A 10,908-nucleotide genomic window follows, 5' to 3' on the forward strand; every position below is an offset into this window, starting at 1 on the left:
CCTGCCTCTGCCTCCCAAGTGCTGGGATTAAAGGCGTGTGCAACCACGCCCGGCCTAAATATTTTTTAAAATACCATTTTTCAAAAATCCAGATGCAACATCCATTACCATGTGGTTCAGCAGCAGGTCCTCGTGGTCCCCATTAAAAATGTTAACTATACTGGCTTTCACCTTTCTCTTCTCTCCTCCCTACTCCTCCATCCAAGGCAAACAAAAGCTCAAGTGGGGGTTTCTCTCTCCCATAACTCCCCTGGCACTGAAGCACTTAACCCTAATTATAAGCCTTCTGTCACAGACTTCTCTAATTGCTTCTTGTATATTAGCTGTGTATCCTTCCCCACTCAACTGTAAAATTCCTTGGAAGTAGCCATACTTTTGGGGAAGCTGGCAGTGGCCCAGGCTCTCACATGTAGATTGGGATTACCACACACTTAACTAGCTGCCTCCTTCACTTTGCCTTTCTGACATTTCTCAGTGGAAAATCCTTAGATTTATTTAAAGCCCCTGTTGGGTGGGCTATGACATCTCAGCACTCCCTGAGCATCAGCAATCTATCTCCACAGCCCCACAGAGCAGATGCACACAGGCCCAGGCTTGAGGAAGGAGGAGCTTGGGACACTTGAAAGGGGAGGAGGAACAAATCGCCAGTGTCCCTTAAGCCTGGCAAAAGAAGAGACTGTTAAAAGTCCTGTCCATAAAACCCTTCCTCTGTCTACGCCTATAAGGTGGGAACAAGGTTCCTACCAGGGCTTAATATCTAAGCACAGGCATGAGTGTGGAAGGTTTGATTGAAAGCGGGTGGAGCTATTATGGAAGCTTTTAAAAATCTTTGGGTGGTGGACCACAGCTGAAAGAGGTAGGCCACCAGGCAGTCCTTGGGGTATGTTGTCCCTAAACCCGTCCTGGTAGCTCTATTCTTCCTGTGTGCTGTGATGGGATCTCCTCCAGACGCTGCCCCCAGAAGACCCGGCAACCACAGACTGAATGCTCACGGACCCTGAGTGCAATTATGTCTCTGTTCTTGGGTTGTTTCTCTCTTGGGTGTTTGGTCACAACAGCAAAACAACTGTTAAAAATACAGCATCGCCGGGCAGTGGTGGCGCACGCCTTTGATCCCAGCACTTGGGAGGCAGAGGCAGGCAGATTTCTGAGTTTGAGGGCAGCCTGGTCTACAAAGTGAGTTCCAGGACAGTCAGAGCTACACAAAGGAACCCTGTTTCAAAAAAAAAAAAAAAGGTCCCATAAGCTGGGGGCATAGGTCGGTAGTACAGCATGTGTTTAGCATGTACAAGGCCCTGAATTTAAGTTCCAAAGCCAATAATGAGGAAAAGGTGTTACCATAACAAAAAAAACCAGTAAACTTTATTTAACGGTTATTGTTTTAAAGAAAGGATGGCCATGAGCATATAGTATCAAAATAGAAACAATGTCAAGTCTCCCCATGAGACTATAACCCAAGCAACACCAATCACGTTTCCCAGACTTTATTGAGAACTTCAGAAGCATTCCAAAATGGATATGGAAGAGCAACCATCCAAATATAATCTAACCAATGTCTAAGAACAAGAGGGCCCCAGGCCACTGTATCAACATGGTGCAAATCTCTAAGGAAGAAATAAAGGTTTGGCACAGAAATGGAAGAACACTGGGAAAGAATTAAACAAAATACCAGCCCTGTGAGACGTCTCAAAATTAGAAGGCTGAGCTTAAGGGGCCAGGATTGAGTTTAGAGTGATGACAGCGTTCTATGGAGGGATGGTGTTGACAGCTGCCCAACCTAGACAATCACACTACTGAATTACACAAGGAAGAGTGGCCAGAAGGACCATTGTTCTATGTGTTGTGTCACAGTTCAAAAGAAGATATTTTAAACCCTGCATATATTTTTTAATTCAGTATGTTTAATGAAAGGAACCAGACACAAAAAAGTACCATATTGTATGGACTACTTATATAAAATTAAAGAAACACAAGCTACATGGTTACACAAGTCTGAGTATAACAGGAAGGTTCTGACTCCAAAACGGACCCAGGGAAAGTTTGGGGTTAACAGAAATGTTTGGTATCTTCACTGTGGCACTTTCACGATAGCTACATTGTCAAAAGGAAAAGTACATATTTTAAATTGATTTCTTTACATAAATTACAACTCCCGATAAATTGACAAAGTCTCATGTGTCTGTGGAAACATGATACATAATCAAACCCGCCTCTCCAAAACTATGGCAGGATGCACTGTTTCATCAATGGCTTAGGAACACTGTCTCACAAAATAAAAAGGGGGGAAAGAAACTCTAGTGTGGGGGAGGGAACAGAAACTAAGAAGGGAGGATCACAAGACAAAATGAACAGCTGGTCCAAGAAACAGAATAACAACTAAATAACATTAAAACACCCCCCCACCACCACCCTTCACTAAGGATCACATAAGTCCACATTAAAACAAAGGGAGCTCATTAGCTAACCACAGACCACTGGTAAACTACAGAGGCGGTTCATGTCCAACACTACAGGGATGTGGGCATCATCCCTGAAACCAGCTTGGAAGTGCCTAGCAGCTGAGCAGCTATGAGAGTAAGTCACTCAGCCTGTGCTGGTAACTCCGCAGCCACCCCGAGCAGGGTCCTGGATGGAGAGCCCTAGAACATCAGTTCCCCAACGGCCCCTTCCATCGTCAAAACACACATCAGCAGCTTCTGAGTTGAGGCCTTCCGATTCAGGAGGTCTAGACTCTGCATCGCTGGTAGGAAGCACGCTTCCAAAACTACCACCCCTAGGATCCTTCCGCAGACATCAGGAAGAGAGTGAAGCCAGCACTTCACTCAGTGTTGCCCTTGGGAACAGGGTGGAAATGAGTTTTGCATCTATCACTAGCATGCACACAGACATACATATATACATATATGAATATGTGTGTGTGTGACTGCATACAGACACACTAGGTGAATGAATATCTATATTATGTATGCACACATACATAAGATAGGTAGATAGATAATATATAATCATACCCTACAGAGTACCAGACACCTTGCTACATAGAACAAGCACAGACTTACACAATACAACCTAATAAAACATTGAAAAAAAATTCTGTCAACTCTCAGGAAATGTTGGAATGCTTCCAAGATAAATGTGTTTTGGAGGGTTTTAGTGCTTCCCTTTTGCAGTACTGCAAGTGGGACCCAGGACCCTGTGCCTGCTGAGCAAGCACCCTACCCCTGATCCACAGCCTCCGCACCATTTATGCACATTGAAGACACATCAGTAACACAACATCTTTTGTTTTGTTTTGTTTGTTTATTTTTTCCGAGACAGGGTTTCTCTGTATAGCCCTGGCTGTCCTGGAACTCACTCTGTAGACCAGGCTGGCCTCGAACTCAGAAATCTGCCTGCCTCTGCCTCCCGAGTGCTGGGATTAAAGGCGTGCGCCACCACGCCCGGCGTAACACAACATCTTTAACAACTATGCATACACACCGCCTGGACAAAATCTTCTCCGCCCCGTGAGAGACTCCTCTTGCAGCAGAGGGAATGGAAGGAAATGGAGATGCCAACTACAGGCAAGGGGCTTTGTACAATGAGAGGATCTGATGCCAAGAACTGACCATGTCTGAGAGGGGAAAAAAAAAAAAAAAACACCTAAATTTTAAGTTCTCATTCATCTACATTGACCTAGAAAAGCCACTTCCTCTAGCTGGCCACTGAGGCAGAGGGATTCTTCCTCAATTATAGCATGAGGTAATTCAAGCCTCCAAAAAGCAACATTCCATTGAGGTTTTGTTTTGCCTTTGACAGATTAGAAAGAAGCTGGGGTTCTTCTTGGCTTGTGTTAAAGGAGGCGTGTGTCTACGTGTATGTGTCTCCCTTCTTTGCTTGTGTGTCTCTACCTGCGAATCCGTGTGTGAGAGCACGTTTACATCAGTGTGCGGCGGTGTGTCTAGACGTTGAGATAAGACTCTGGATGGAGATAAAGCATTCTAGCGAACACCAAGCCACACCTGTTCACTAGCTCAATTCAGTTTTACTGAAACCAGAAGTTATTGCCACAACTACAGAACCAAGCCATCTCCCTGGCCACAGGACCTGCCCTCTCTTCTCCTTCATTCATTCCCTGTCCCTCACACCAAACTAAACTGATCCAAACAAACAAACAAAAAAACCTGACCTTTTTTTCTGATTGGGTATCCTAACTAAGGTGACCAAACTACAGCACAGCTATTGGAATGGAGTACATTAGGAAGCAATAAATACACATTTATATTCTCTTTCCTTTTTCCTCCTTGCATGTATATTCTTGTTTGAACCAACAAGCCAAAATCTTTAACACCCATGCATCTACCAAGAAAGTTCTGAAAAAAAGACTGCTACCATCCAAAACACGCAAAGACACAGCCATCTGTACTCTGTCTCGGAAGAGCAACACTGGCCAGCGTGTTCGCTCAGTCCTTGGGCAGCTTGTACCTTCTCTACAGCAGTGTTTATCACTGGATGGCAAAGTCGGGAACCTACAGGTCTCCTGAAACGCTTTGCAGGGAATGAGGTTTTATCAAAGAACATAGGATACGTGACCAGAGCACATTTTAGTTAAAAACTAGGATCAAGTCCTCCTTTAGGTTTTTATGACTTGGCCCCAAAAGAGCGCCTTGACTCCAGCTCAAGAGAAGTGCCTGCCCCAAGCTGGAAATGAAAATGTGAACAAGTATCAAGCTCTTGATATAAAACTGAACTTATAGTCAACAAGGGGCAATTGCATCTTAGGAAAAAACACCAGGGTCTTTCAGTGCCCAAGTGCCCAACACACACAACGTACACAGACATTGCTGTGGATTCTTTATTCTAAAATTGTTCAGGAAAGAATCCAACTGATAGACATAAAAAAAAAATAAGGAGAAATTCTAGTAATTCTAGTGCTCTTCTGATATGAAAAACTTTTTAAAATATGAATAAGCATTTACTGAGCTACATACAGGTCAAACATGCAAGACACTAGAGTTCTCCGAGTAAGATGTTTTAAACAATGTGTGCCTTTAATAACTTAATATGTTGAATTAGTAGGGTTTTTTTTTTAAGTTCCCTGGTATGTGAAGTAGTTCAATGTCAGTGACAAGTGGCAGAAAAGTATTTATTTTACTAACAATAAAAATGTTTGGTCTCTGAAGCAGAAACAGAAAGGGGTTCTCTGTGCAGTAACTACCTGACTTGAACGGTTGTGGCGGCCATCTCCTGCTACCCAGCAGGTCTGTGATACAGACGTTAAAATGTGCTCCGTAGTTTAAGAGGAGCATTAAGGAAACAAAAAAGGACCAGGGCATCCAGAAGGAAACAGGAAGCGAAACAAGGAAAGAAGAGTTGGTGCAAATAAGAAGGCCACTCCGGGAGGTTTCCCCAAAGTTAGGTACCGCCAGCTGCGGGCACAGACTCTGCAGCTTGCTTGCTGGCTTGCTTGGCCAAGGCAAGGCTTCAGAGCTGGAAACCTGCCACCTGCTGAATCACCAAACATCCCTGGGCTTCCCTTTAAAAAAAAAAAAAAAAAAAAAAAACTGACCACATCGGCACCCAACCCCAGCTGGCTTCTTCCTTGGACACCTAACACTCTAACCAATGAAACGCCTGGACATCCTCTCCCCTGCTTCCTCAGACCCAAACTGCCTCCCAAATCGAAGGCAACTTCCACCAGGATCAGACCTCATCAATCTCCTCCTTGCTGCTCCCTTGGCCCCCACCCCTGCTGATGGTCAGCCCAGAAGGCAAGGGTAAGGAGTTGACAGACAACACACCAAGACAGGCATTCACGACTTCCATAACCAGGTAGCCAACTAGAAACACCCCCAATCTGAAGAAGGTAAATTTCAGGAAAGCTATGACAGAAGGCAGGCCTCAGAACACTGAAAATAAACTTCCCGTCAGAAACCAGCCTTCTGTCTTTTTTATGTGTGTAGCGCTGAACTCGGTCCTGTCTGAAGGTGAAATGAAACATCCAGAGAAGCACCTGCCCGGATTCTCTCAGCTCCCCAGGTCAACAGCATCCTCCACCCCGACTGTTACACCCGGCAGTCAAAAGGGATCAAGCGTTATCCAGAATCCGTTAGATGGACCAGGACACCCGGGCCACCGAAGGAAGACAGTCGGAGTGTGGGTTTAAAATCCGGGCAGAGGCAGCGCTGCTACTACTGATGTGCCCTTGACAAGTCGCCTATGATCACTCAGACCCCTCATCCTCTGGACGAACCGCGTCCAGAGCTACGCAGATGCCCCTGCAGGCCTTACCCTTTAACACCCCCACGCGGTGAGGACACGCGGGGGTCTCAGAATAGTCGCGAGCCAGGGGCTGTTACACCGCCTGGGAAGGAAGGGGCTCGCTCCTCCGGGAAGGGGGGTCCCACCTGTTATGCCGTTGGGGGTCATCGAGGGGCCGTGCTGAAGGGAATCCCAAAGCCGCGGACTCTTGGCCCCGCTGCGATCAGGCCAGGAGGTACCAACTGTCACTCTGCCGCCCAGGGTTGTGGGGGTGGGGCTGCGATTTGGGGGGGTCCACCCCTAAGCACTACGGGACCTCTGGCTGGCTTCCACCTGGAAAGGCTCTCAGGCCCCGCTACCGTCCGCTCGCCTCAATGTGACACCAGGCAGCCTTCCAGCCCGCACGCAGCACCTCGGAAAGGTGCCCACGGACGCCTCCTCCTTCTTCCCCGCCCAAGTTGGCGGGGGAGCCCCGCCGGCGGCCCGCCCCCTCGGAGCCGGGATCGCGGCCGCCAGAGCGCTCCCCCGCGCCCACCCCCACGAGCGGCCGCGGGGGACCGCACGCCAGGTACGCGCGACACCGCGCGGTATGCGCTCACGCCCCCTCGCCCCGGCTGCCCGCCCGCCGTCAACCGAGGTCAGGCCCGGCCCGAGAGTCTCGGGTCAGATCCAGCCGCTCGCGACCCGGAGGCCGGCCCTCCACCCCCGCCCCGCGACTCACTTGCACGCGAGTCGTGGCAGCCGCCGGAATTCTTTCCACGCGCCGAGCCCCGCGCCGCGGAACGAAACCGGGGCAGGGCGGCGTGCGGGCTCTGCACCCGATCCGATCCAGCTCTCCCGTCCGCGTGCCAGGCTCCCGGGACGAGCAGCCCGCCCGAACCGGCTCTCCCTGCTCCCGTCCAGCCGGCAGCCCGCCGCCGCTGCTCCCGGCCGCCGCCGAGCTGGCGAGAAGGCTTCTGACTTGGAACCTCGGGCTGCCGAGCATGCCCAGTCCGCGGCGGAGCCGGGTCGGCTTCCCGCGCGACGCCAGTCCGTTCCTCCGGGTGTTCCCGGCGGCCAGGGGGCGGGGACCGCGGACGCTCGACCGGGGACCCAGCTGAGTCCCGCAGGACAGCTTGCCGTGGGGTGTGCAGGGGGTGGGGACTGGGGGGAAGTCCTTTTTGTTTCTAGAAACGGGAACTGGAGATGCGGTTCCCTTTCGCCCCCACCACCCCCCAACCACGAGAAGAGAAAGATGGTGGGTTTCATCCTCCGGGATCAGAAGCCCAATTAGGAGCCAGCCCGAGAGTTGTGCGGCGAAAGGTGGCTAGAAGGCTGGGAACACAAACTCAGCCTTGGAGAAACTACCTTCGGGGACAGCTGTTGGCGAACTACACTGGCATTTTCTTTCCCACCAAGCCCAAGAGCTGCGACACTTGTGACTCCCTTATGATTGATCATTTAAAATGGATGAACCTCAAACTCTTCGGGACATTTTTCCGAAGCTCTAATCCTTAAAACTACTATCTCCCCCTCCCCAAAAAATCAGGGGTCTGCAGGCTTCCTAAATCGCGCAGCCCCAAGCAGCGCGAAGGCCCAGGAGTTCTCGGGAAGAACGGGGGGGGGGGGGTGGCCTAGTCCGTCCGGGCCCCACCTCCCGCCGCCGCTCGGAGCTGCGGCGAAAACCTGGAGAGCGCCGCACCAGGGCCGGAGCACTGCGCATGCCCAATGGCCCCACGGGGTGCGGGTCGCCAGCAGATCTCCAGCTCGGGCAGTGGAACCCGGTACCAGGACGGTGATCGCGCGGCAGAGACAGCAGCCTCCAGTAGCTCCGGCCTTCTGGGCCGACCGCTCGTACCACCGTGGCATGGGTCGCCCGGGACGCGCTACCTGCAGGGTCTGGTCTGGGGGCGGGGAGGGGTGAACGGCCGTGCCTGCGAGACACGTGACTGTCCGCGGAGCTCCGGGGCAGCCATCTTCAGCTCTCCGGGGCCGTAGGCGAAGAAGGGTCCGGGATCCGGGCAGACTCTAGTCCATTTGCCTCCCCACCAGGCACAGGGCCCCGCCCTCACCTGCATGCAGTCCGCCGGTCTACAGCGGGGGTACAGCGAGGGTACTGCGACGCCGGTGACACCCGGAGGACCGGCTGTCTCCAGAGCCAGAACCTAAAAGGCTAAGAATTGGAGAGCGGCTCTCCTGGAGCTGATGGCTTCTGCTTTTCCCCAGGGGCGGAAGTTGGGAAGAGGAGTTCCCGTTCCTAAGGCGCTGGCATCGCTCCTCCTGCTGCTTCCCTGTTCTGACCCATTCCCGGCGACGGAGGATGAAGGTGGCGAAAGATGTTTGGACAGCCGTCGCTCTCCTCCATGCTTTTCTCCTGCTGCTGGTTAGCTTGGATGGTGATGGTGTCACCTGGGGTCCTGGAATCTCTGGGCCCGCATCCTCACTACCCGAGAATGCGTTAGAACGGCACATTCACGACCACACCTAAACCTACGGAATCAGAAACGCCACTAGTGGGGTCCTTCCTGAAACCTGGTTAACAAGCTCCCAAGGTGAATCTGATGGCCGCTTTCCCTAAGCTGTAGAGACCCCTTTTCGTGTATGGCGCTGAAAATTTAGCGTCCTCTGTCCCCAAATACAGTGAAAAATCGGATTTAAAATGTGTCTGCTCCTGTGTGAGCTCTTAAAGGTCTTGTCCTCTCCTGCTCCTCTGGCCTCTTCACCTTAGGACACTATGCTATCGCACTTCTCAGGGAGATAAGAAAGGGTGGCCTGACACATACTGCTTTTAAGTGACAACCGACTAACCTGCTCTATTTGAGTGTCAACCAAGAGCAAGGGAGTGGCTGAAATTATAGTAGCCCCGCTGGTTATTTTCATCAGTTTGCACCTAAGAGGGAAAAAAAAAAAAAAAAAAGGAGGCTTGCTGTCTTGAAGTAAGTACTGGACAGCCTCTGGCTGTTTGCTGTGTTACTTTGCATTTGCCGTAACCAAGGTCAAAGCAAGCGAGCTGCTGCCTGGCAGGTCAAGGAATCCAGACTTTAAAATTCTCCCTCCCCACCCCACACACACTTGTTACAAGTGTCCCAGGCATTAGGGTTAGTTTAGGTTTTTTTCCCCTCCTCCCCGCCCCCCCCCCGTATCTTTGAAATGTTTTATAGGAAAAAGAAAACATTTTTCTATGAAAGTTTTAGAAGTAATTCATAATGCATGAAAAGGGCAGAGTATACAAGTATTTTATACTCCAAATTTCACTCCAATTTCAGAAAGTGGTTCTTAGAAAAAGCACACATAAATATACATAACAGAGCTTTAAGTAAATACAGGGATGGCAATCGAAAGAGAAATCCTCGCCTTGAAAGTAACGTGGATGGCGTGGTCATAAGAGATGCTTCAGAGTTGACATACTGTACAAAAAATAATAATAATAATCAAGATAAAATGTTCCTTTTCTAGTCCACTCAACCATGAAGAACCTTGACAGGAGGCTGGAGAGGTAGCTCAGCAGTTAAGAGTACTTGCTGTTCTTGAAGAGAACCCTAGTTCAATTCCCAGCACCCCACTTTGCCATTGACAACCATCTGAAACTCCACTTCTTTGGGATCCGATGCCTTCTCTGGCTGCAGAGAACACCAGGCATGCAAGAGTTACACCTTCTTATGCAGGCGGGCATAGCATCATATATGAAGTAATAAATGACTTTAAGAAACAAGAGAATTCTAGCACTATTTCTTACCAAATCATAAGAAACGTTCATTAAAAATGGTTAGGTTTCTCAAGTACGTGGACTAGTATGGATAATGCTGTTGAAACAGTTAAAATGAATCATCCCCAAGTCAGTGTCTGCCATGCTAAAAATAATACCAAGAAACAAGTCCAGAGACATAAACTTCCCTCACCAAAGTGACTACTTCAAAGTTGGTCATTTCTAACGATTAATAATCCAAGGGAAAAACGCACTTTTATCCCATTGACCTGTAAATGGCAACCAGCACTTGCTAGAACGTAGTCAAAGCTCACACTATGCTCTAAGGTCAAGGGGCTTCAGTGGGTAGCCAGGGAAATGTGGCTCTGTGGAAGAATCCCGGGCCACATGGCCTGAGCAGCAGGGACAAGGCTTCACGGCCTCCTCAGCCTTTTAAATACATCTGGCCAACCTACAACCTGAGTTGAAAGCCAGTGCTGTGAGTGGGGACCCAGCTGCCCATGACAAGGCTCCTTCCAAGTGTTTGCCCTAAAGAATAGATCTGTGAAGAATCTGCACTGAGTTCATTCCTGTTCCTCTGCCTGAGACTCCTGGCTTCACTAATTGTTTGGTTTCCACTGATCAACAAAGACTGGAGTTGTTTGACTGACCTTGGGTAGACGAGGGGTGCAGCCCAATTTCTCCTTTTGCACAAAACCTCTTTCCCTACATTTTGTTTTGTTTTGTTTTTCGAGACAGGGTTTCTCTGTATAGCCCTGGCTGTCCTGGAACTCCCTTTGTAGACCAGGCTGGCCTCTGCCTCTGCCTCCCGAGTGCTGGGATTAAAGGCCTGTGCCACTATGCCCGGCTCCCTACATTTTGTTTTTCAATGCCATACAATGGATATGTATTCTCTCTGATTTTTGGGATATGTAGCACATGAGTTGGCACCAAACAGCCCTTAGTAAATAGTTGCTGAGTCATAACTTATTTTCTGGTTTTCT

The 10,908-nt window shown here is 49.7% G+C and overlaps 2 protein-coding genes across 8 annotated transcripts in view; one reads left to right on the plus strand and one right to left on the minus strand.

Moving 5' to 3' along the window:
- The window catches only part of Sgms1 (sphingomyelin synthase 1), a 264,312-nt gene extending 255,835 nt beyond the window's left edge, over nucleotides 1-8,477 (minus strand). For 3 of the 6 annotated variants that reach the window (XM_029472304.1, XM_029472306.1, XM_029472303.1), the window contains exon 1: nucleotides 6,962-7,250. The gene's annotated coding sequence lies outside the window, so the exon portion shown is untranslated. Of the gene's footprint in view, nucleotides 1-6,386; nucleotides 6,792-6,961; nucleotides 7,256-8,291 lie in introns of those variants that run through there. The other 3 variants (XM_029472300.1, XM_021151328.2, XM_021151329.2) reach the window with 3 other exon arrangements.
- Nucleotides 5,838-8,872, plus strand: LOC115029974. Of its 2 annotated transcripts, none has more exons than XM_029472307.1 (2): nucleotides 5,838-6,475; nucleotides 8,446-8,872. In XM_029472307.1, exons 1-2 carry the CDS (start codon nucleotides 6,199-6,201, stop codon nucleotides 8,478-8,480), a joined length of 312 nt encoding a protein of 103 aa, XP_029328167.1. In that variant the 5' UTR covers nucleotides 5,838-6,198; the 3' UTR covers nucleotides 8,481-8,872. The 2 variants fall into 2 exon arrangements, 1 of the variants encoding a protein (XP_029328167.1); XR_003835526.1 differs by lacking the exon at nucleotides 5,838-6,475 and adding an exon at nucleotides 7,927-8,116.
- Nucleotides 8,873-10,908: the final 2,036 nt, after the last annotated feature.

Source organism: Mus caroli, chromosome 19 (genome assembly GCF_900094665.2).
Source record: "Mus caroli chromosome 19, CAROLI_EIJ_v1.1, whole genome shotgun sequence".
Classification (NCBI taxonomy): domain Eukaryota; kingdom Metazoa; phylum Chordata; class Mammalia; order Rodentia; family Muridae; genus Mus; species Mus caroli.

What these genes read in the sequence shown, in the direction of transcription:
- LOC115029974 (XM_029472307.1), top strand. Translation starts at nt 6,199, where the DNA reads ATGATCACTCAGACCCCTCATCCTCTGGACGAACCGCGTCCAGAGCTA. An exon ending in CGCTGCGATCAGGCCAGGAG is followed by an intron (nt 6,476 to 8,445) that starts GTACCAACTGTC and finishes GCTTTTCCCCAG; the next exon opens with GGGCGGAAGTTGGGAAGAGG.